This window comes from Limanda limanda, chromosome 3 (genome assembly GCF_963576545.1).
Source record: "Limanda limanda chromosome 3, fLimLim1.1, whole genome shotgun sequence".
In the NCBI taxonomy this organism is placed as follows: Eukaryota; Metazoa; Chordata; class Actinopteri; order Pleuronectiformes; family Pleuronectidae; genus Limanda; species Limanda limanda.
Window position 1 is genome coordinate 17,932,427 of NC_083638.1, and position 26,759 is coordinate 17,959,185.

The 26,759-nt window shown below is 41.1% G+C and overlaps 1 protein-coding gene across 1 annotated transcript in view; it reads left to right on the top strand.

The window, feature by feature from the left end:
* The window catches only part of ush2a (Usher syndrome 2A (autosomal recessive, mild)), a 192,888-nt gene that overhangs the window by 124,439 nt on the left and 41,690 nt on the right, over positions 1-26,759 (top strand). The window contains exons 58-65 of the mRNA XM_061068445.1: positions 909-1,137; positions 2,354-2,522; positions 2,646-2,867; positions 14,082-14,305; positions 15,648-15,987; positions 17,646-17,843; positions 18,037-18,191; positions 23,847-24,045. Of these exons, the coding sequence (XP_060924428.1) occupies positions 909-1,137; positions 2,354-2,522; positions 2,646-2,867; positions 14,082-14,305; positions 15,648-15,987; positions 17,646-17,843; positions 18,037-18,191; positions 23,847-24,045 (1,736 nt within the window). The remainder of the gene's footprint in view (positions 1-908; positions 1,138-2,353; positions 2,523-2,645; positions 2,868-14,081; positions 14,306-15,647; positions 15,988-17,645; positions 17,844-18,036; positions 18,192-23,846; positions 24,046-26,759) is intronic.

The following is a 26,759-nucleotide window of genomic DNA, read 5'->3' on the forward strand; positions in this document are numbered from 1 at the left end:
ATTTCCTGACCATATTTTGAGTGTTGCCGTTGTTCCAGGTTCATTAAATCTTACAGCCTTTGGTTTGGGTGCAGTAATCTTTATGTTTATCGGCAGCACACAGGTTGGTTTGCAGCTTTGACACAACAGAATCAATACAGCTCGCACCAACACAGCAAACTGTGGACCTGTGACAGGAGGACTGTATTAAAATGATGTTTCATTTTACTCTGTGTCAGCGATCTGTCCATCATTGAGATAGAGAGTATTTTAATGTTAGTTATTTTAAAACAGATTATGTTGGATAACAAAAAATAACTGCATTCATTCCTACTGCTGTAAAGAGAATGATTGTCGCACATATTCCTCTTCTATAGTCTATAAAGACTGAAGATGTACTTTCTAACAGTAAATGCTGGTGAACCATATCAAATGTTTAGCATAAATTAATCCATTAAAGCACTGCAGTTCATAATTGAGATGATCTGGTTCAATAAAGGTTATTTAAAGTCATCTGACCATAATTTAATCAGATTATCTCAAAGATGCTTTTTAACAGCTTCCCAAATGAATAAAATATAATAGTAAACTGACATTTGTTTGCAGTCAGTTAAATTTAACGACATTTAAATGCTCTGCTTCCCACATTTGACCTAAACCGTTATGTTGCAAATCTTACAGATGCAAAGGAAAGTGGTGATTTGTGGCTTATTTTCTCCTTTGGAGACTGTGGAAGTTGTAACTCTGAGTGTTACTACACAGGTCTCTCCCTGCCAAATATGTCAGCGATAAAGCAGAGGAAAATCAATAGCGTGAAGTGTATAAAGATACACACACTCTGACACTGTAACTCAACTTTGTCAGGCATTAACCATGCATGAAGTGTATGTGTGTGTGCATGAATGTGTGTCACTCCCTCTCTGTCTTAGGGCGGTGAGGTTGAACTGGTCCCATCCAGGCAAACCCAGTGGCATCATGCTGGGTTACAAGGTTTTAAGACGGACCCTGAGGTCATGCACCAGTGGGTCAGCAGGGGTCATGTCCACTGTGGGGGGAGAGTCAGAAGGTGCAGGTGGTTTAAGGTTCAGATGTTCCTACCTGCAATGTCCTGCCAGTCACGGTGTGTGTGGAGCATCCTGCTTCCTTCCTGACGTGCAGGTAATTGTTTGAATTGATTGTATTGTTCTTATCGTTTAGTATTTTTATTTTTGATTTTTGATATTTTTTTAGTATTTGTTCAGTTCTGGGTCTTTGGCTGCAGATCTAAAGATGAGATACAGTTTTGTCTCTGTGTACCCTCATGTTCGTCCTCACCAGACACATACACAATAAGATAAATAGGGACTCTTTAGACAAATACACACTCTCACACTTCCAAATGCACACTATTTATAGAGGGCGCATGGTCATCCTCTCAGTCATTAATTCCCTAAGCAGGATAACTTGTCATCTGCATTCTCTTCCATTCTTGTGTGACGACTGAATACCGGCCAAGTTGGCACAGTCATACATTTGTCCCCACAGCACCCACTACCATAAGATTTACTGTCGGCTCACACATACACTCACATACACACTTATTTAAGTATTATGAGTGCACAGGCTCATGAACCCAGAAAGAAATCTCCCTATATCACAAGCATGTACTCACAGTCCTCCATTGTGAGTCTTGCATCAGTAATATGTTAATGTCGACAAAACACACAACATGTATCCTTATAACCTGTTATATCTACATCCAGGAAAGAAATCTAGATTATTACTGAAGCGTTTAACTGAGGAGGCATATTACTGTAGCTTGTATCAATTTGGGAATTCATGAAAATCCATTTTCATGATTAAGGTGCCAAAAAAAACAAAAGATTTAGTGTTTTGGTTGATGTATCTCTATTGGTAATAACTGAGTTGAAAGGCACTTCATTTATTGTAAAGCTTGAGTTACTTAGATTTATTTATTAAAGAAATGATTAAATGATGATGTATAATAATGGATCAAATTACCTAGAAGTAAATAAAATTGTTTAAATCAGATGCAACATTTATGTGATATGTACATTAATACTTAAATAACTAAAATAGCCTTCAGTAGAGCACATACCTCTGCTAAGGCCCAACAGTTACTTCTGATGCTCTAAGTATAATTTTATACTGATAATTTTGTATTTTCAACCACTGGGTGAATGAAACCCCATCAGTCAGTGTGGGCCTAAATATCGACTGATTTGGCATATAGTCACTTTCAAGGCTCTCATATTAGTCGTTTTATTTCACTGTCTATTCATTTTTGTATATATTGTTATGTGCGTATGTGTTTAAATGTATATATATTTTAAAAAGCTATTATTCTATGTGTTTGTTTGTCTGTGTTAACTAGGTGTGCTGCAGTGGACGTTTGCACACTAAGAAGCCACATCATCACTGCTGTGAGGGCAATTATCTGAGTTTCAGTAATTCCTCCAACCCGGTCTGCTGCAGTGGCAAACTGCTCCCAGCTCTCCCGGACCACCAGTGCTGCGGAGGATACTACGTGCATTTGAAAACCAGTGGGTTTCAGATTGCTTCATGTTTTTATGTTAACATGGGAGTTGCTCTTTTCTACTGGATTTGAGTCTGTTCTTTTCCATGTTGTGTTCAAGTGTTTCCTTCATCCGTCCTTGTCTTTGTAGATGAATACTGCTGTCCTGACCACTCGCAGGGCCGGGTCTCAGTGGGGCTGGGTGACAGCTGCTGTGGGGGGGTTCCTTACTCCATGAAAGGCGGACAGCTTTGCTGTAGCAGGAGCCTGCATGACGGCTTTGGGGTCCAGTGCTGCGGAGGCCGGATTGTAGATGATGTACCGGTGTGCTGCGGCGATGCTGAGAGGGGGGAGGTGCATACATATGTCCCAAGTGAGTGAAGGAAACACTAACTTAACATCCACTGTTGTTAGAATAAGATTGAAGTTTTTGCTGAATGAAAGCACACTGGATAAAGTTTGATGGCCTGCTGAGCCTTCCTGGTCCCAAACTGCTCTTAATCCTTTATTGTAAAACCTGTTGTTCAAAAAACTATTTACTATGGCCCAAAAATGATCTTGTCAGGGTTTAGTCCCTGGTGATGCCTTAACGTTTATTGGCCGAAAATGAGAGAGTGACAGAAAAAAGACGACACGACAAGAGAGTAAATCAAGGAGGGCTGAGTTAGACACATGGTGCAGGAACGTGGGGTCGTTTCCCTTTCTTCCTCTCCTGCAGTGTCCCGATGTACCCGGATACCATGGCACAGATGGGACTGTGTGGTTTTGTGTGTGTGTGTTCGTGTGTGTGTCTATGCGAGGGTGTGGGTGTATGTGTGTGTCATTAGACATCTTTGTCATGGCAGATGATGATGAAACACACTTGGGATGGCACCGTTGAGGGCACTGCCAAGCACACAGCAGGACAAATACACAGTCATTCTCTCTCCTTCACACACGCACACAAACACACACGCACACACGCACTCACACATAAAACATATTAAATGCACCCACACATGCACAAAAACACACACACAGAGTCAACAGGGTGCCCTCAGTAGGGTTCGCTTAGTGTTGAGTGCCAGAGGGAGACACGTGGACTCTATTCATCACACATAAACAATGGCCCCATATGGACAGGCCTATAGTACTCCATTAGCCTAACTGCAAAAACACAAACACACACAAGACCCTTGCACAAACAAAAATACACACAGGCCAATAAAAAATAGTTCCTAAAAAGAAAATATGCTGAAAAACAAAAGATTAATTCCAAATATAATATCTTGCATTGGATTTTTTTCAATGTGTCTTTCATTACATTGTTTTTAAATATTTTCTTTAAAGAGTTTTTTTTAATTTTTTTTTTATATAGTTTTTTACTCTCTCACATTGTCACTTGTTCAGACTCCTCTCTTCCTTTTCTGCTTCTCCGCTGAATCCTCTCTTTCATTCAAGCTGAGCAGGTTATACGGTCATCCTTCATTTCAGGAGGCCTCCCAAGGAGTGCATATGCTCCCCACCACCTCTTCCTCTCCATCTCCCTCCTTTATTAATATCCCCTCTCCTTTGTCATCTTCTTTGTTACTTTACCTCAACTTGTTTTCCCCACCTTCTCTGCTTCTTGCTCCACGTTTCTTTTCTTCCTCATCCCACTCCTCCTCTTTCTCCCTCCCTCCCTTTACGGCCCCATCCCTTCTTCTCATCAGTCATTAGCGTTAGCTTCCCCATTGAGAACATATGGTATGATGGATCGTAAGGCTAGCGGCACTAGCAAGGCTAAGGGCCATTTGCCGGGTGCACCGCGCTGTCGGGGAGCCCTGGGGCCGGCTCGGCAACCTCGACCCCACACGTCTGTTTCAAGACACTCACACAACATGCACACAGCAACACCTATTATAGGATAGGATACTTAACCTTGGCACCATTTGTTCTCATTGCTCCCTCTCACCATGTCCAGGGTTTTGTATTTTAATGATATAGTGAGTGACTTTAGATTAGTGAAAGAAAGGAGATAAAGAAAGAGAAAAGAGAGAGAGAACTAAAATGTTATTCAAAGAGGAATATAGATTCAATACAAGTCAATTTAAAAATTAAATAATAGTGATGACTTCAAAATAAATACACAAAAACTAATAAATAAGTACAGGGTACCAATTAAGCTTGATGCCATTACAAACTTTGACCAGTTTGACTGTGAGAGAAAATGCAAAATGAAATCAAATTGATGAAGCAAAAAATAAAGAATGACAGTTTAAATGTGAAGAAAATAATAGAAGAAAGAAAAGTAAAATTCTCTTTAGATTAAGTAGACAGGAAAAAAACGAGAACAAGAAAGAAAGTAAGAGGAAGCAGGAGAGGAGACGAGTGGTGAAGAGCTAGATGGAGCAGATTAAAGGAGGAGTGAAGGGTATCCCATTGTGCCCAGCTGATAGACTAGGTTAGGCTGATGTGATTATGGGGTCCCTGAAGTGCGATCTATCACACATTACCGTCCACACTGTCAACAACCATACACACACACTGCAGGGGAACAGCAATGCCAGGAGACAGCCGTCTGGCAACAGATACACGTACTGGCTCGCATTCTCATGTGCACACGTGGATATACACACAATCATCCACGCACAAACACAAAAACAACCGCACACAGTCAAAAGGAAACATGCACGTAAAGACACACAGAACAGTTTGTACATGCACGCTCACCCAAAAATATGCAGCCTACAGTTGCAGGAGCACACACTCACACACACTTGAGTGTGTGTTCCAGACTGGACTATTTGATTTGAAACAGGAAACCATCCAGTGTAGATCAGGTGAAATAGAATCAGGGTCAGGGAAGTGATCTCACCCAACCTGTCCCAAAGAAATCAGCACTCTGCAATATAAAGTATATTACTTGACTTGACCTTTCTGTCTCCTTTCTTCTTGTAAGTGTCGCTCTGTAATAGGAGACTGCACAGTTTTTCTTTATACTTTCAGAAGTCCACTGTTCTGCTTACGTCAACTGTTATTTTCTGTTTCAGTTGGGGTGTATTTAACTTTGTATTTAAAGCTTCTATAAGTAGGATTTGTGATTTAATTTCATATAAAACTAGATTAGGGTTAGAGAGGGGTTAGAGAGCCGAGGCCCCTGAAATTCAATCAAACTGCACCACTTTTTATACACTCATAGATATCAGTTCCCTGAAAGTGCCTCGTTTTCAACAATCAAGATCCATGAATTAATCCCTGGGATAAAATGTTTAAAAATCTCATGTATAGATCTAATCAAAAAATTGACTGTTTTTCCCGGACCTGTGTCCCATCCTTTCACCAAGCTTCATGGAAATCTGTCCTCCTTGGGGTTAAAAAATACTGCACCAGTATAGTCAGCCATGCAGTTTCTTCTCCAACGGAAATGTGTTGACTCATGTTCTCAAATCCTTTGCCTCAGTAAAACTGGTTCCTCAGTCGTCGTTCTCAGTCAACAGTTTCAGTTTATATCTGAGAAATGGGAGCAGTAGAGCTATTTGTGCCTCTCTTGTGCTTTACACACATTACTGTGACACAAAGCCTCTTTTAAGGTCTCAAGTTATTTCAAACTGCAAACCTAACAACAAACCTAACCATGTCAATTGTGTATTAATGGTGGGACTTGTCACACAGCTTTAAAGTGCACTGTGTTACTGTGGCTTAACAGATTGGGTCACAGCTGCTGCTGACAGGCTGCTTTTGTGATATGGCCGGTGTAGATTTGAAGAAAGTCGAAACAAGTTACTGGCTAAATGTGACTTTATACAAACCTACCTGGGCCAGTGACACTTGTTGCCTTCTGTACTGGTCAGCATAACTCTGGCCAGTTTTAGTCTTTGGGGTATTATTGAGATGCTCTATAATCCTTTTCCTCAGCATCCAGAGTTGTTATACAATAACACAAAGTCTCTGTGCTAAATCCCTCGCTTCCAAATCCACCAGTCTGTTTAAACAGCTTTCATTTCACTTTCAAGTAGATTAAATACTGTTTGTTTTTGGACAAAAGTGCCTCCATTTTTTGCGGCATTTCCTCCTGTGTTGTAGGTTCAAGACCAACTTTTAAGCTCTTCATTTGCTCCTCCTTTTTTGCCTCTCTGAGGTTGTATGTAAGATATTTAGCTAAGATTTAGGTGAGATTAGATGGTGTTTAAAGGAACGTGCGTGGTGTCTTTGGCCTCCCGTTGCTCCCTGACTCTCCCTGAGTCCCCTGCCTCGCTGTGTGCGCTCCACTAATCATTTCCCTTTCACACTTGTTCTTTATAGTGTGCAGTTTTTTAACTCTTCCATCTGCCCTTCAACCCTGCCTATCCCATCACTCACTGTGGGTGCTACCATAAACACCCTCCCCGCCTCACTTTTTCTCAAAGTGAGTGAATCTTAAACAATTTGTGCGTTCCTTTAACTCCTTCCCGTACTCCCTCCCTCTGTCCCAGCCCAGCAGGCCCCATCCAAACGTTCAAGGACAAATCTGAATATCCCTTTTCACCGTTTAAGTGTTAAAAGCCTGGCGGTGCCGGGGTGTTATCTTAACGCGCCTTGCCGTGCCATCATCAGAGCGCGTGATGAAAATGGCTGTGATGATGCTAAAAGAAAAAAAGAGGAGGGGGAGGAAAAAGTAATAATCAAATATGTTTTTTCAAGGGCACAGTGACCATTTGCTGGAGGGAAATTATCCCAGTAGTTAAGCTAGCTCACTCCGAGCCTGGCGGAGTTGTGAGAGTGGATGCGTTTGTGTGTGTGTAAGTGTGTGCAAATGTGCATGGTTTATTACTTCAACTTGCATGCTTCACTTTCTGTCTCTGCGTCGGTATATGTATCTGAATGTTTCCTCGTGTAGAGTCACACATCCTTTGCATGTCCTTCCATTGTTCTGCCATAAGATTCTCAGTATTTTCTGAGTTTGTATTTCTCTCTTATTTCTCTGTGTGTGTGTGTGTGTGTGTGTGTGTGTGTGTGTGTGTGTGTGTGTGTGTGTGTGTGTGTGTGTGTGTGTGTGTGTGTGTGTGTGTGTGTGTGTGTGTGTTAATCATTGCCAAAAGCCCCTCATCAATGATGGGTAGCAAATGGCCAACAGTAGTGCATTCCAAACAGCAGCGTCTGGCTGCTTTAGAAGATTGAGTGCTCTCTGAACACAGGAAGACATTTCTCTCTCTGTTAATGTATTTATGATGATGGCTTTTCTATTAGGTTTACTTTAATGACTGGCATGAATAAAACGAGAGGCTGTCAGGAGCACAGAGCTGAGGACAAACTGCTGTGTGTGTGTGTGTGTGTGTGTGTGTGTGGGCCCATTTGATTTGCCTTTGTGTTATCCTGATGTTGTTACATATTGTTAATCCAATAAAAATTAACATTAAAAGACTTAACTAACAGGTAAGAGCCGTCGAGTAAATTAAACTCTCAGGCACAAGGAGACAAACACCTAGGTCTCTATCTTACACCTAATGCAAAGCAGCATAAACCACAACGCAGATGACTTTTGCCTTTCCAATGCCATCATGCACACCTAACACCACTGATACCACTGACATTGACATCCCATCATTATGGGTATTTATGTAGCAGTATCTTTTGTTGAATAAATATTGCTTTTTGAGCTTTTAAACTGGTGCGTCTCCCACTTTCTAATAGAAGTAACAGCCAGGTTGTGACAGTTCAAATAGCAAAAGCATTTGCTCCCATTTATGCACCGGTGGGCGTGTTAGTCTAAAAATGATGTGTGGTTGGATGTATTGATATCTTGATCTAATGGAAAGTGATAACACTTTTGACCAACATAAACACAACATTAAGGGCATATTAAGATGGTAACAAGCACCTACGTAGGTAACAGGTCAAACACTGCTGACTCACAGTTGGTCTGCTTGCACCTTTTCACTTAGTGCCGAAAACAAATCCATTTCATCTGCATCCACAAGGAAGAGTTAGACCAACAGAAACTATGACCTCTGTCATGTGTTGCCTCAACCAACATGACTCAAGTTGTTTCGCTTAAACATAACAGTTGTTTATTCTGTAGAACCTGTGGAAAACAATGGAGCAATAACCCTGATAATATCCAGAAGTGTGTGATGTGCCATTATTTTACAATCTTATGGTGTGGGAATGTTTAAAATTATACAGAAGATTTTCCTTATTTACGTGACAGAATCTGATTTTAACATCAGTCAGGATTTCAAAAGCCCAGTGGTCTGGGCCCAGCTTAACCCACTAACTCTTCCAATCACAGTTATGTCAGTGGTCATAGTGATGATAACACGACAAAGTCAATCTCAAACATAGTAGTGTTTATTTCCCCATCATAAAATGTTAAATCTGTAATTGACAGAAAGGGTCATATGTTTTATCCATCCTAAACTAATGGCGCAGATCTCTGTGGCCCTTCAACCCAGTCTCTCTCTCTCTCTCTCTCTCTCTCTCTCTCTCTCTCTCTCTCTCTCTCTCTCTCTCTCTCTCTCTCTATCTCTCTCTTTCTCTCTTTCTCTCTCTCTCTCTCTCTCTCTCTCTCTCTCTTGTCGCTCTGTTGTTCTCTCTGAGACACTTTAAACACTCTCTAACAGCTGCCTGCTGTGTCTCACTCTTTACTGAATCCCTGTAGAGTGATGAAAATATAAGTGCCACCAAAGCATTTACCTAAGCTCAGCACACACACTTAAACAAACTCTCGAGACACATACAGGCAAAGATGCACATACACACAAATGTACACAATATCACATACGCCCAGCTGGTAATTTTGTTGAGATTTAAAACAAAATAAACAAAGACACCAGAAAGACGAGAGGTGTGTGTATTTGTGTGCGTTTGCTGCCCCAACATCCTTGTGTGTGTCCACAGGGGGACACTGCTCTGTGTGAGAAAGTCAATCCACTCTGATTTCATTTCTCAACATGACATATAGTCTGGCCCCTCCAGAGCACAAAGTACACACATACATTCACAAAAGAAGAAGTGAAGCTAGTTTAGTTGTGTGTTGATATTTGTGTGTGTTTGCGTGTTAAGCTAAGACTCCCTAAAGAGTATGATTGTTCCTCTCTGTGTCAAAGCATGCAGATGTGTTCCACCAGTCTGTGTGTGTGTGTGTGTGCGTGCGGGTGCGCGTGAGCGTGCACATAGAGGTATGCATGCATGCAAACATTGTATGTGCACACTTGCTGTGCACTTTGTGCCAAACCCCTTGTAATATATTCAGGTGTTTAAAAGTGTTTGGTTTGTTTAAAGTTGTGGAGGGGTTTTGGTCTCCTAGAGAGCTCGGATAACCCTAATCCACAACACACATTTTTATCAGTAGTTCATTGGCAGGGCTAAATATTGACTTATCATTAAGTGGAATGACTGAAACCCTAATAATAATTCACATTGTTTAAGCACCTTGTGTTGACGCGCTGCTCCCGATGTTATTAACGAATGTATGCAAATCCAACATAAATCTGAAGATTAGGGCTGAAGCATTCTGCGATGCACGAGAGAAAACAAGAGGTGTGTGATAAAATGTTGTCAACAGATACACGCTCATACATACGTATTACACAAACACGCACAGCAGGAAGAGGAAACAGGAGATGTGTGCTCCAAAACATTAACACTATTGTGAAACCAATGTCACGCACACCCATACACATGCAACGTGCACAAAAGATAGGGAATGGCTTTCTGCTGAATATGTGATAATACAATAGGGAAGTTTAGCTGCAGAACAGTAAACAAGCAATGGAGTGTGTGGAGAGAGATGGAGGTATAGTGAAGGGAATAGAGGATAAGATGGAGGTGGAATCAGGACATAAAGATGATGAGGAGAGAAGAGGAAGAAGCAGTTACATGGTCAAAAGAGAAATTTGAGGACCGAAATGGAGGAAGTACGAGAAGGTTGAAGAGGAGTTACCTAGATGTGGCTAAAGACTGACGAAAAGATGTAGATGAGGAGATATTTGATATAGAAGTAAGGCATACAGGGGGGAAATAATCAGGAGAGATGTTCCGATCCCATTTCTCCTTCCCAATACTGATTCTGATACCTGGACCTGCCAATAACCAGTACTGATCCGATACGAGTGCATTTAAAGAAATAGCTACTTATACAACATTTGAACAGCTGCATGTTACTAACTCTGTATGGAAGTGATGATTGCTATCATTGTTTCGTTCTAACGCTGCAATTGGCCACACTAGTGCCAGCTATTGAAACTGAAGACTTTCCGTACACATTTTATCTAGGTCTGGCTAACACTACACTACTAGAAATCACTTCTTCAAATGAATGTACTGTAAAAATGTGGTACCTGATCGGTACATAAATTTGCATACTTGCTGATGCCTGACCTGCTGGTTTTGACGGTATGAGAGGCATTTCCAGCCCTGGTATTGGAACTTCTCTTGTTAAGATGAGTGAAAGCAGAGTAAGGGTGAACAGGAGGTGGGTCGTAATTCCTGAACTTCAGGTTACAGGTAGAAAAACTGGCATTTCCTAGAGGCAGAAATAAGTATCAGAGAATCACAGAGCGCTGTGTTTGAACACAGCGATGATATATGAGACAGAAGAAGACAGTTGGGCTGCTGGAGATGAGACGCGGGGGAGACAAATGAGTGAAAACTGTGAGTTGTGGACGGCCTGGTGTCTGGATGGAAGGGAGGAGTGTAGAGGTGAAGATGCCGAGAGGACGAGGATAAGTGGAAAGAAGCTATTTTGAAAAAGTGTTGAGCTGTTTATTTGCGCGTCATTGAAGCTGAAGTAAGGCGCTGGGGGAATTGGCCACCAAGCCCCCGCTCTGCAACAGCTGCCGCTGCTAAGTGAGTTACTAGCCGTCAGACTGCCTTTATGTCACACAATCACACACACATACACATGCATTTCCCTGTCACATTGTGCCTGTGATGGATGCGGTGAGGATATAATGCACTGCCGCAGCATACTAGAAAATATGTGCCGTTCTCCACTTTTGGCCTTTAAGTGAAATGATTGCTTAAATTAACATCGTTTCTGGTGCTCAGAGAGTGAATGCTGATTAGGGCGTTAAACAATAAGTTATTTATCACTCCACAACTAGCTGCTGCCCCATTAAAGGCCGGGGCCGTGATACAAAGCAATGACTTAGTGTAATGTCTGCTGTCAAATAAAATGGGCACCACAGCTGGGGGTAGATAGTGCCACAGATCAGCGTGTCATCAACCGTTAGGATACATTTTCTAAATGCCTCATGAAAGTTCGATTATTTTAACTGCAAACTAAACAATCCCAAGACGTTTTTTTGTTTTTTATTTTTTTTTTATTCAAGGAGAAAATCTTGAACTGTTCCTCTCTCTCATTAGAAAAGTGATTTGTTCGTCTTCTGTCGTTACAGTTGTGGTATTTTAACCATGCTATGCCGAGCTCATTTGTATTTGCAATGCACCCTCACAGCAGGTGGTTGCTGACTCAGTATCACAGAGTCATAGCAGGACGATGTCATAGCTCTTATCCATTGCAAGCCCAAAGCAAGACAGTCCTCTCCCTCAACTGAGCTGTGCTGACGTCATACCAACAAGATCGGTTCCACTGTTTATAATTAGGGCCGCCGGAAACAACTCATTATGTTCACCCACTATTTTCAGCAGTTGTTAGTTTTGTTGCTCCTACGTCAGAGCTGCTGAAAGTTAAAGTAACTATTATCCAACACACACACGAAGACCAGTGTGAACCTGTTTGTGATCTAACATTTGTATCATCACACAGGAAGGCTATGAAGCAAAGTCTTGCAGGAAGTGTTGACTTTCATCTCTTTACTCGTAGTTTGATAGAAAATAGATTTACACTCAGATGTGGACATTTTTTGTGTCACTTTTGTTTTTGATATATATAAAATAACTTTTAAACCGTCTGATGCAGCTTTATGAATAAACTAGGCACATCACAGCTGTGAAACAATGCTTATGCCTTCTTAAACATATAAATTCTCCCACACTGCCTAGGATCGGGGCATTATGTTCACATTTTGTCCGTCCATCTGTCCCGTTCTTGTGAACATGATATCTCAAGAATGCTGTGAGTGAATTTCTTCAAATTTGGTACAAGAGTACTCGAGGATAAACTGATTAGATTTTGGTGGTCAAAGGTCAAAGTCGCTGTGACCTCACAAGCACATTGTTTGCCTTGAGAAGTAAATATCTCAGAAGACGGTACAAACGTTCATTTGGAATTAGATTGAAGGTCAAGGTCACAATGACTTCATCTTCTTGTGAATGGGATTCATCAGGAATAGCTTGTCAATTATAGTGACAGTTCACATTTCACCCAAAAATACACTGAGCAGCTTTTATTAAATTATTTTTAAATCAACAATGTCATGTTATACTAGTCTGGAAACAATGTTCTTAATATAAACGTATCTAAGGATGAACATGATTTATGTAAAGCAAGCAAAAACCAGTTCATCTAGTTATTAGTACTAAAGTATGTGGGTGGGTATCACTGCAGTGTAGGGCAACAATGAACAAAAAACAAAGAGCAGATAGAATAATGAAACACTTTCTTTTTATTTATTCAAGTAATTTGAAATGCTGGATGTTGAAAATGAAGTATGTTACCTATAAAATTGATATTTAATTCAAAAGTAGCTTTGTGGTTGAGTGAATCATAGTTTCATTTGTAAAAATATAGTCCTAGTCGTACAAGAATGTGTCCAACTCTTGTCTACCAGAGTAAATTTGTCATTTCTTAGCTGATTGAAGAAGAGCCTCTGACATGTTCCCTAAACCTGAACGTTATTGTCTCCACCAAGGATGAGTCTCCCTCAGATCTATATGCAACAAAACACTTTTAATTTGTCACTTTTAATTCAAAGGGACACACGTTTTGTGAATCTGTAACGTGAAGTGATGGAGAGTGTAAAGAAACCAGCTTGAATTTTGATATTCACCTGCAGAACATTTACAGGGAAATGAAGTAGATAGCATGTATTTTAAATGTCACCTTGCTGCTGAAGGTGACGGGGTGGCAGGCAGACATCACCTATCACTGTCAGAGATGGCAGCTCTCAGAAAAACACACTTCCTCTCTGCCTGTGCACTCCTCCGATGGCCTGAATATTATTGCTGTATAGGTAGATGCATACACAGGAGGAAAAGAGGGAGAGGAGCGGAGGATGTATATAAGAGTTGATAAGAGACGATGGACGCAAATATTCAGAGCAGCTTAAATACTCTTTCTGCACAGATAGGAAACTAGAGATTGAAGAGAGGAGGGACAGGGAGTTTGACGGAGGAGCGATAAAACAGCCCAGCGTTGACGGAATGTTTCGGGAGTGTGGAGGGAAGAAGAGTGTAAAACAAGAGTAGGTGAAGTCAAAGGACTGAGGAAGGGAGGAGGAGGAGAAAACAGAAAGATGATGACAAGGAAAGAGGCGGAATAAAATAATGAGTAGTGTTAAAAAGATGCCCTGTACGGAGCGGAGAAGCACATGAAGAGAAGTGGAGGTGATGAGGAAAAGAATAAAAAATGTCAGCAGTGAAGAGTGAAAGATCATCCATAACAAATCATTTCCTGCCACAGTAAGATGAAACAGGAAAAATGCATACAAAACAATAACGTGTTACATATTTTTCTTGTCTGTAGGTTTTGTCTGCTGTGGTCAGGATTACATAAACTCTTCAATATCTCTCTGCTGCGTGGGCAGAGATGGATTTCCCACAATACACCCTGCTGGCAATGCTACAGTGACACTGCAGTGCTGTGGGTCAGAGGTCATACATCAGGGAGAAGAATGCTGCAACGGGATTGGCTATGACCCTCAACGACACATGTGTGCGGATCGACCCACACCCGGCTTGTCAATACAGGTGAGTTTGTGTGTGAGAGTGTGAAATCCTTTCTATATATAATGTTGTGTGACTGTTTAACGGGCTGTATTTATTTTAGCTTTTACTTCATGATCAATGTCAGCATTAACAGCTGTTTAAGTCCCAGTTTAGCAGAAATGTTACATTTAAATTATAATCTGAATATAAACCAGGAGTTTTGTTTGACTTTCTCTGCACCCTTTTCTAACAAAAGCATTCTATCTATGGCAGTAGTGGGGCTGCACGTGCACAAATGTTGCTCTCACAGGCAATAGATTCTGAGTGACAGGTACACAGAAATAACTGCATTCAATGCCACTGATGTATGTGGACAACTGCAGCTGAAATTATGAGTTCTGACTGTGAAATGGACGTCAACAACTTTATGGTGGATAGTGCAAGCAGTATGTTTTCTTCTGTTTCAGAGTAAATCTGAATTTGGTGGGCAGCCACAGTCCAGACAATTAATGGGAAACTGCTTTGACATGGCGACAGAGGGCATCAGCGTTGGTGGAGATTTGAACTCAAGAGCAGCCCTCTAGTTTTTAATGTTTCACAAGCTCAACTGACGACCTATATTTGCATCTCATTTAGAATCAATCTTGAAACAGCATATCTTAAGTCTGTATTTTACTCTATTTCTCTTAATTTTTAGGACAAAGTAGACAAAAGTAGATAAGAAACATTTGATTTGTACAGAAAAATATTCATAAATGCTAAATTAAATTCATATGTGCCTCACAAAGTTACTGGTGTACATCAAAAAGACCAAGTGATTGTCTGTAGGGTGGAATCTCTTCCCCTGTCTGTCTCTCGTTCGTTTTTTCTCTGAATCTCACACACGTTGTCACATCAGGAGTTGGGGACTGGCCATCCTCCATTTATCAATTGGGGTCATGTGGTGTTTGTGTGTTCCTAAGTCAGCATGAGAAAAGCACACGCGTACACACATACACGCACAGCGGCACGCACACACACCGGGACAAAGGGTAGGAACTCTCATTAGTTCTAATGATGTCATTAAGGGCAATTCATACAGCCCACGTACACACGATCACACACATGAAGCTATGTTCACATGAGTGTGTGTGTGTTAGAAACAGAGCGTGAGTGAAGAATTTTCACTGTTTTACTTACAACATGTAAAATTCTATGATAATTAGTGTTTGCAATGCAGTTTTAGAAACTATTTAAAGAGAAAGAGGTGTTTTTTTTATCCTATTGTTAAATTTCCCGCACTTTTTTGCTCCTCTGACTGTTTTGTATACTTGTTCCCGTATTTTTCAAACTACTCTTTCTTTCCTCTACTTACTCACCAACTCTCCCTTCTTCCTCTGCCCAGCACCAGTGTTCGCAGGGCGCTCTGTGTCCCGTAGCCGCAGCGTCTACAGCTTACTGCGGCTCCTGTGACCTGGATCCATCCGTGGCTGCCTGCACATGGGTCCTGTCCACGCACACACACTCAGACTCAACCACCACAGTATACTCGCCTTTCGTCAACATCACACATGAGACTCTCACCGCAGGCCTGTCCACAGATCCAAACAGAAGCCATAACACACACAAAATGGCCCACACGTATGGTCACACACACTCTGCGAATGAGGGATATGAGGAAAGCCTGTGTCCGTCACATGAGGAAGAGGTGTACAGCGGAGATGCCAGCAGATACACCTATACAGGTAATCAGTGGGTGTGTGAGTGTCCTGTAAAATTACGGCTTTATCCTAGAATTTGTTTATACTCCGACATACTGTGTGTCTGCATGTGTATCTCTGGATGTATTTTAGTTTCAACACTTTGACAAGTATGTCTTTGCTTCCCCGCCTCTTGACCTTTGACTTGCTGGAAATGTCGACGCTCTATCAAGTCTTCTCTGCCATAAACAATAACTAACACAGAATTTAGCCATCTGTGAAACACACCACTCATAGGAATGCAGAAACCAATTCTGCATTTACTCTAAATGTGTCAGACGTTGCAATCAAGGGGCTTTAGGGACAGATGCCCTTCCACACACCCTCTCACACACACACACACACACACACACACACACACATACAAACGCAGCTGTTGCAGTGTACATTAATAGCTGTAACAAGGTAACTATCTCTATGCTGTCCACCAGTGTATCATTAAAACTTAGAGATGGGCGCTTTAATGCTATTTCAACATTCTCTACTCTTAATCAGCCCAAAGGGAGTAGAAGTGTGTGTGTGTGTTGGTGTTTGTAGGCATGCATCCGATTTCTGTCCGCACATTTATCTGAGTAGTTTTATCTGTTTAATCAAGACTAATAGTGATTGTGGATGTCATGTGTGCGCATGGGTGGTTTTGCATTTATAATTATATGTTTTTACTTACTATTCAAGGGTTCCTCTCTCTGTGCAGCTTTTGCTGTGTGTGTGTGTGTGTGTGTTGGGGGGGTACGGTGCAGTTAGGATAAGAGTTTCTAGGCGATGCTGTGACACCATCTGGGCAGAAGCACATAAAGCTGTCGCCACCCACCATACACCAGATGTTTCTCATGCACACACACATTCACACAGACATTCCCACGGACACACACACTCATGATATCATGCTATACTTATCTAGGGGGGGAAAACCTGAGGTATCTTATACACGAATAGCACCACCACATGTGAAATTAATTGTTCACACACATCTGATGAATCTTTGGAATCAGACCTTAACAGACACGTTTTAAGGATGTACGCATGGAAACACATTAAGTACTTAATTTACATGTGTGTGTCACTGTGTGTGTCACTGTGTGTGTCACTGTGTGTGTTTTGCTGCATCAGTTATCACAGTAGTAAATAGAAGAGTCCCAGACTGATGGTTAAAACATGGTGTCATTTACAGCAGGAGTCCCCGAACACTCTTAAAATTAAATGTGCATGTGCATCTGTATGTATATATGCTCATGTACGTATACCTCACCAGAATGGCTGTAACAACCTTACAGATTGTTTTAGTCACAGGCCAATATCTACAACTACACACCAGTGACAGTGCATATATTTAGTGTACGATCATAGACCCCGGAGTGGGACCCTCTTTCCTGTGAGGGACGTTTCATGTCCTTCATGGTCCATACTACCTTCCATGACACATATACAATCCTCCGTAATGCTCAGTAATCCTCAGCTCCAGACACAGTTTTAATCACACACAATCAGATGGTGTTTGGAGTGTTTATAAAAAAAAATAACCATCAACAGCCTCACTGACATATAATTATCATGTTGTTGTGGTTTTTTTTTTATCTCATTCAGCTAGATTTTCCTTTGTTGCTCACAACTGTTCCTCTGTTTTACTTTACTTTACTAAACAGACTCTAACCTGGAGCCCTTCACCACCTATGAGTACAGAGTGTGGGGCTGGAACAGCTTCGGACGAGGCTCTAGTGATGCAACGACAGTGAGAACTAGTGAGGACAAACCGTGGGGAGTGGTACCACCCCGCTGGAGTTGCCCTGGTGAAAGAGATGACATCATCCAGTTGGATTGGCAAGCACCTGCCAGGCCTAATGGTGTGTTTGTGTTTGTGTTTGGATGTTACACAAGTAATAAAGAATTTATTTATGAATTCAATGTAGATGCATTTCTGTTTAAATCACTTCAGGAGAAGTCAATAGTTAACGGTAAGATCTTTGAGATATTGAGAAAAATTTATAATGATTTTAAAGTTTTTTTACAATGTTTCCTCTTTTTCCATTTTACCAGGTGTCATCACCCACTATGTCATACTGCGGGATGGAAAAGAACGTTACCGTGGCGATGAAAACAGATTCACTGATGTTGGTGGGATCGGGCCTTTCCAAGGATATGGCTTCCAGCTGAGGGTCTGTAACCGGGCTGGTTGTACTGACAGTACACAGGTAAGACTTATGTGTATGTTTGTGTCAGTGCAATTATGTCACCTCTATTTCCTACGTTACATCACAATATCCGTTGAGTTGCAGTGTATGGGCCTGACCCTATGTTTTTAAATAAAGTATTTGGTCTGCAGGAGCACTGAGGTTTCAAGGTGAGTTTCAGGTATTGCATGACAAGCAAATCCAAAGCTTCAATAGTACACTGAAAAAGAAAATTGTTGAATCTACCTAAAAAATTACTTATATTGGTCACACACAAATTACTTGAGTTTATTCACGTCCAAATTAACAGGTTACATTAACACGATTGAATTGAATTTGAAGAACTTGATGTGTTTTTTCAGTTGTTATTATTAAAGTATGGTTTGATTTTTGTCTAGTCTTCATGGTTTTTAAATCTAAATGCAACTTGATATCTTGCTTTTGGCTCGATTGTAATTTCAGTATAGCGACCTCACCATATTTTTTTCTTCCACGTATCCAGATCTCATTCTGCAAGAAATTTAAAGCGTCATGTATCTGTCAGACCAGACAAATGAAAATTGATTTAAATCAGACAAATTGAATATCCTTAAAACCCAGCCAATTGTATGAAATAATTACTGACTTTGCAGTAATAGTCGACAGTGTTTCAACAGGGATTCTCCTTCACAACTTTGTTGATACAAATGTGCAAACACAAGTTTTCCTTTACGCTTATCAAGGAGACATTTCTTGAGATGCAACTTCCTACTTCACTCTGGGTAAATTCAGGACGGAAACCTTGCAGCATCGGCCACTGCTCTGATCCATTGTTTGGTCAGTGGCCTTTCAGCTAAATGCCCTTTTACCCTCTCGTAAAAGTCGCCTCAGATTCTGATTTCCAAACACTGTTTACATCATAATTCAGGCGCACAGTTGTTGTGCAAGTGATATTTTACACATTCTAAACTGACCTTTGTTGCTAAGGAATTACCGTGTGTGATGTTTCCACACTGTGTGCACTCTGTCCTGTTCCCGTGTCTGAACAAGTTGTTATGTAGCCTTGTTTCCGCTCTCCCCCTGTATGCGAGGCTTTGGATTTGCTGAGCCTACCTGATGTTTGTGATAGTGTTCATAATAGCTTCACACAGAACTCCCCCTGCTATCTCTCTAGCTGTAGCCGAGCTGATATCACCACAACAATTAATTTTTCCAGCTTAGAGGTGATGAAAGCTCACGTTGAAAACTGTCTTTCTGGCTCTTTTTTAAAGCTAATTGAACATCTCATTATTTTGATGAGTACATTCTTACGTAAAGGGGTGGGGGGGTTCGAAATGTGTCACTAGAGGCGTTTCTGGATGATAGAGTGAGATGCAGATATAGTTGGTTAAATTAGTTATAAGAGGTTTATAGGTAAATTGATGACATTAAAATATACAATGAATGAAAGCTGGTGAGGAAGGTGGCATGAACGAAACAGGAATGACTGAATTAAGGAAGTGCCAATGATCAAAGAGAAACAGGGAGAAAAAAATTGTGTCTAAATATTATATTATTAATATTAGGTATTTTTCCTCATATTTTTACTTTGTGATTCTGTTGCTGCTTTGAGCATCAATTGTTGAGTGCATTATTTTGACTATTTATTTACAGTCTTCACATTTGTTTGGCAGACTCCCTCAAGGATTCTCACATATAAATAACATCTTGTAATTAGGTTGCCATTTGTAATCAGCCAGTAATCTGTGTTTGTGTTGTCCTAACCATTTAAATTGTTTTATGGCTTGAGCAGCCAAAGCCCAAGTAGGTAAACCTGAGAAAAAGCAATGCTAGGGTGACCTTTCAGAACAACATAACTTGAACATTTATTTTAAAAGTACATGAAAAGACCATTAGGTGGCCGAATTACAGATACAGTGTAGATATAAGCTTGGGTCATGTGGCCCAATTCTAGGACATTAGGATCATGGTTAGGAAATGATGGCACAGCCTCATACCCACTACAGGCTGAAACATGATTTAAAACTTATACTTGGCTTCTGTAGGAAGATCCAACTATTGCCATACTTTGCTTTGTATTAAAAATTGTCTATGGAATCAGCCTGGCTGGAAACTTGTACCTGAGGCCTACAAGACCATTCAGACCAAAAGGAGAACTCTGTATCCAGCACATATCCTTGTAACACCATAAGCACTTACACCACAAGCTCAATCTTCGTCCTCCAGGTTCCCTCTCGCTGCCTCCCTGTCTCACACATACATACGTTCAGTCAAACAAGCGCACACACTCCCAGCAGAGGGTGGAACAGGAGTGAGTGAGTTGGAATTAGTTCGTACACCAGTGAAAATTGGCCAAACAGTCCCAATTATGGGATAACTTGGGCTAACCTAATACACCACTGCAATTACCTGGCATCAGCCCCCTCACGCACACAGGCATAGAGAAACACACACAGGCACACACACAAACACACACCTGCTGTGACAACAGAAGGTACTGATCTAATACCGTTGGTCACTTAGAGAGGAGGGAGCAGCGATTGGTCCTCCTCACATCCTTTTGTCCTGTTGTTTCTGCTATTTGTGTACTGACATTCCTCTGATCTTAACGCCAAACTCTCCACTCTTGTCTTTCTTAACCTCTCTCATCCTCACTCCATCCACTTGTTCAAACAACAGCTTCTCTTTTACAGCAATCATCATCTGGTGTCTAATATTCACCCTTCTCTCTTTTCTGTGTCTCTCACAATCCCATTTTCCTCTGTCCCTCCATGTTTCTATCCCTTTTAGTAAGCTTTGACGAACAGTGTCCTAATGAGGCATGTTTTCAACTATGTAGTTTTATATTTTTTGAGCTGCACGATTTATCGAAAATCTATCGTCATCGCGATACAGACAGTGCTCTCTCTCTGTCTATTACACACACACACACACACACAAACACACACACACACACAGTGTGTCAGACACATGTATAAGCTCAGTCTGGGTAAAAACAGCAGACTTTATAAACTTAGTAGATGTTTGGAGTGGGAGGAGATGGCGGCTCTGGTACTGGTACTCTGGTTTGTTTGACGCAGTTGGTGCAGCGCACATTGCGAATGATAGAGACACTGAGAAGAGCATAACTGACAGAGCTGCTAAAAACTGATTCAAAATGTATGAAAAGACCCCAAATTAGCAGGTGGATTTAGTGGAGCTGTGCATGGCTCCCTGGTGTGCGCCCTGGACATGGTGGCCCTGCGGCCGGGCTGTGAGCCTTCTCCTGGCTGTGGAGATATCTATGGTCTCTGCGTCCGTAGCCAGGGACTGTTTAAGTTAATCTCGCAAGTCATATCGTCATTACAATATTTAACAACATTATTGCCTTATTATCATGCAGCCTTAATCCCTAAATTCAAAATATTCCACAATCCAATTTGATTAATGTATTCCAGTGAAGGTAATCAGAAAATGCTGTTTACATGGCAGGTTCTTCTGTAGACACTTGTCTTCAGAATATCAGAATATTGGTGCCCATGTCTAATTTGAGCCAGTAAAGGGAACCCGGATTACCTTGGTGCCTCTTTCTCCTTAGCAACCACATTTCAGTATAATGTCCCTGCATCTATATGCTGCTCAACACTAGTTTCTTGTAAGTCAGAGTAAAGTTCACCAAAGTACTTAAAGATAAGTTTACAAAGGTGGTTTATGGCTTTTATTTTGTTTACATTTGAGCAAAAATCTTGACAGACATCCGAGGTGACAGCACTCACTGATACTACGACTCTCCTGCTTCTTACTTATCTTCTTCTTCCCTGCCTGCTTTGCTGTTGCCTCTCTTCCACCTCTTCACGTTTGTGTGCATTTATACCTGTGTGTGCACGTATGTGTGTGTCTACTTAGTTGTAGTAGCCGTGTTCTAATTGCATAGCACTGTGCGGGACAGGTGGGGGAAGTGCTAGTGACAGTCTATTAAGGCAGGATATCCCTGTTGCCGTTAGCAGCAGATTGCCCTGTGATTCTGTGGCCTCCACATTCAACCAGCGTTCACAGGCGGCCAACAGCTACGACACAAGGGATTTACAACGAGGTGGTCACTCACAACCCTGTTTGAAAAAAGCTGTATTTTTATTATGATCTAAACATAGAAGAGAATAAGGGGCGGGGGGTGCATGTTGTTTTGTTGTGTTTTTCTTTTTGTAGCAGCTGGTAATACTACTGAGTGGAACCACCACAGCTATCATAATTAAAGTGTTTATTCCAGGTTGCATTGCTGAAACAGCTTTCAATAGAATCCTTTGTCAAGCAGAAACGCTCAAACAATGGAGTCTGTCATTAAGGCAGGATATCCATACCCGCACCAGAATGGGTGATTGAATAGCTTTCTGCAGAGATAAACTGGAAACAACAAAGTGTTCTCTCACTGATATGCTGCTCTTGGTGAAGGTAAGAACAAGATAATAGAACATCCATATGCTGGTCCAATACGAACATCTCATGATGCTTCAAAAAGATGCAGTATTGTTTATTACCCCCACTAGGGCGGTTCTGTTTTTGCCCCTCACCATTGATAACTTTTTAGGTTTATTATTAAAACTCCTGAACATATTCGCACCTTTGGTAGGATGGAACATGGGCAAAGAAAGAACACGATACATTTTAGCGTGGATCCAGATAAACGGGCAGATCCAGGATTTTTCCACTTTCTTTCCACTATTAGGAGATAGTGTTTTTTCGACATATTCAGATTTCCCAGGGAATAATTCATGGATCTCGATGAAAAATTAAGGCACATTTAGGGAACTGACATGTATAACTGCATTTAATTAGGTGCAGCTTGATTGAATTTGAGGGGACTGTTTGGCCTTGGTGGAGGTATGTGCTCTACTGATGGCATTTCTAGTTTATGCTATATAAGTCATGAATTCTTCCTCAATTTGGTCAGATGAAACTATGTTGGTGTCCACATTCTACTTTTCTGTTTCTATGTTTCAGAAGGCATTATTTTTCGGGTTGTCCGTAAATATACATATACCATGTATATATACACATCTGTCCATCCATCCCATTCATGTGACTATAATATCTCAAAGACACTTTAAAAATTTGGTACAAATGTTTAGTTGTAGTCAAGGAAGAACTTTAGGAACGCAAGAGATTTCACTCAAATTTGGCACGAATGTTCAGTTAGACTCATGGATTAACTAATAAGACTTGGTTGGTCATAGGTCAATGTGGCCTCACAAAACATGTTCTTGACGTCCTGAAGTCTGCCTTTAGGAAGTTTCTTCAAATTTTGACCAGTTATCATTTGGACTCTTGGAAACATTAACTGATTTGATTTCAGTCGTCAAAGGTCAAGGTCACAGTGACCTCAAATGACTCTGGAATCTGGAAACTGCACAGGTTGGCCGATGCATAAAAGCACAGGGCCGTACGTTTTTGGAAATGAATTACACCAGCACCAGAGAAAATGTCTTCTGCTGTCAACAACGTTTTTATTACCTTAGAAAGAGGAGCCCTGAAACTGGATGCAGCTTTTTATTAGGTTGGGATTGAGTTAATTACATTCATAAATTACCACAGCAGAAATCCATCTGTTATCAGCCTTTTTTACATTCTGTAAAATGTGTTTTGGATTTTGTGCATGTGTTTCCCTATGTTTGTATCTGTTTGCATGAGTTTTCTATGACATGTGTGTCTGTGTGTGTTAAGGTGGTGGCAGTCACAGTCCAGGGGGTCCCAGAGGGCGTACCGCCTCCGGTGGTAACAGCTGTAAGTCCGTCCTCTCTCCATGTGAGCTGGTCTGAACCTCTTCGTCCCAATGGAGTCATTCAACGGTACCATCTGAACCAGAGCCGTGTTGGAACCATAGTTACACACACAGATCAACCCAGAAATTATACTGTGACTGGTAAGATACTTGTTGTATCATGAGGTTACTATATGCATACATTTCTCTCCCTGTTTCTTCCTCTTTATCCTCTGCTTTGTTATCCTCATCATCATTTTCCTTTCCTCGCCTTTCTCTCATGACTCTCCTATTCTCCATTATCACCCTTCTGTTTCTTTCTTTCTTTCCTGTCCTCCTCCTTTGATACTTCTCTTCACCTTTTGGTCTCTTCCTTTCCTTCTCACTTTGTTCCCCTTCCTTTCACCTCCTCACCTTTTCCCTCCCGCTACCCATCATCTTTTCCTCTCCTACACAACTCTATTTCTTCTCCTCTTCCGTTCTTCTTGCCTGTCCAACCCTCCCCCTTTCTCTCTATACCTTTGTCATGCATTTATTTATGTATGCTTGTCTGTGGAAGCCGTCTAATGAGTGAGTTGACACCAGATTCCCGTAGCTCTCTCTCTGGTTCAACCCCTCACACAGACACAAACACACCCACATGCAAACTGAGGTGCGCACATACATACGGACTTGAGAAGGAACAAAAGTGGGTAAACAAACAGCACAACAAAATCAGTTTGTGTCCCAGCGCTCTTGTAAAACACTCAGAAGTAAAGCAGGGGCACAAACACAAGTGTTGTGTGGAGTTAATATAATGTAGATCTGCACACAAACATGGTGTCGGGACCGGGTGATTTGTGAGTGGGGGGGGGGGGGGGGGCACACACACAAACAAGCACATACAGACACAAACATCTGCATGAAGCTCTTGTACACAAATGTTACTCGTCTGTACAAGACCAGAGCACATAGCAGAGAAATAACAGCAGAATATATTATTACATAATGTGATCACACAAGTCAGAACCAGACTGTTGTTTAGAACCAGAATAGTCCACTTAAAAAATATCACATTTCTACATATAACAATAAGTGGTGACATCTTTTGAAGCGGAGAGTCGTTGGAGCCTTCACAGCTCCTCTCTGCTCGGTCTTGGACTCGGACCAGGCATCAGCTGTGCCAGTAGCCAATAGACTATTCCCATGGTGCCTGTGGTTGGCTTGCATGGTCAGGAGTTGTGTGCACACAAGCACGTGTGTTTGTATGTGTAGGCATGAGGCAAAGCAAACAATGCCAAATAGAGATGGTAATGTGCTGTAATACTGTACCAGCCCCATGTGCCAGTGTAAGCAACCAGCATGCGTGTGTGAAATTCCCCTGTACCCCAGTGAGACACTGGAGAACCCTGCGTATTCAGCCAAAACCACACTCAGACACTCTCTCTCTCTCTCTCTCTCTCTCTCTCTCTCTCTCTCTCTCTCTCTCTCTCTCTCTCTCTCTCTCTCTCTCTCTCTCTCACTCTCTCTTTCTGTTTCACTGTGATAAAGGCTGAGAAATCAACTTAAAATGCAGGTTAACCAAACAGATTCAGCATTAGTTCAGTTTATGTTGACTAACAGGCTTTAAGTTCATTGCTGCTTGACTGAATTTTAATGTACTATTAGGCTTTGCTGTAGGTATGTGCTCTACCTATTTATAAATATATATTATATTTCCGCTTTATGTAGTTTTTATATATCTTATCTTATGTCTGTCTTTTACTCATTAACCCACACATCCCCATGCAGGCACATACACACAGATAGTTCATATATGAACTCAAGTGTTTGTCTATGTTGTTCTTATTCAGTGTTACTGTAATGAATATCCACCAATAAATCACAGCTGTTGAAATGCACAAACTGTTCAGTAGAAAGTGAAATAGAAATAGTGGTGGGCGGAGGGGGAGCAATTTAAAAAAAATTAGATAAGGAGTCACCAAAAAAAAACTTTGACAAACCGAAGGAATGAAAGATGCATTGCCTACGTATTTTGAGGAGAAAGGGAGGAAGGAGTGGGGAAGATGAAAAGGTGGATGGATGTAACTAAGTGTTTTCAGTGAAATATGAACAGAAATAATTGCCGCGCTACACCCTCATCCTTAATGTTTAATACGCCATTATTCATCTTCTCTGCATCTGTGCAACGGATCTCACCACTTTCAGAGACAGACACTCAAAGAGCTCACACACACACTCAGTCACTCATACACAGAAACTGGAGTAATGTGATTTTTTTTCTTTTAGCCACAAAATGTCGATCTAAGAGTGAATCACAGTGTTGTAACTTATGTGATATGATGAATGGCGTATCCGTAGGGCCAAAGAAAGATGTATCAAGACAACTTTTATTCATTCATGTGTATCACTCGTGATAAACAAGTCAGTCTTATTATTTAAAATTATGAAGATGAGAAAGTAAAACAGTGCATTTAATTGACAGGACCTGTTGCTTTATATTGGAGGTATAGTTCCCAAATGTCAGCTTGGAGGAGCTTCAACAAGCATTGATTTATGTCTCTATGGCCCTAAAATCAACATTTACGTCAAGAATAGTGTTGCTGCTTCTAACTAGTTAGGCTTGTACCTCCATGATGTCAGGATCTAAAAATATTAAAAACAAATGTTGTTGCTTCTTTTTATAACATGTTTATCAACATTTGGCCTCAGGAGAAGCAAGAAATAGACTCTTATTAATGGTGGTTTTCACATTTGTGAACAGAGACACTTCACTGAAAGAATTAAGCACTACTGTACAAAGACACCCCATGTGAATCGATATTAAGTATTGCTATCATTAGCTCACAATTAATTATTGCCTGCAATTATATAGATTATGGCATTAATCATGTGTT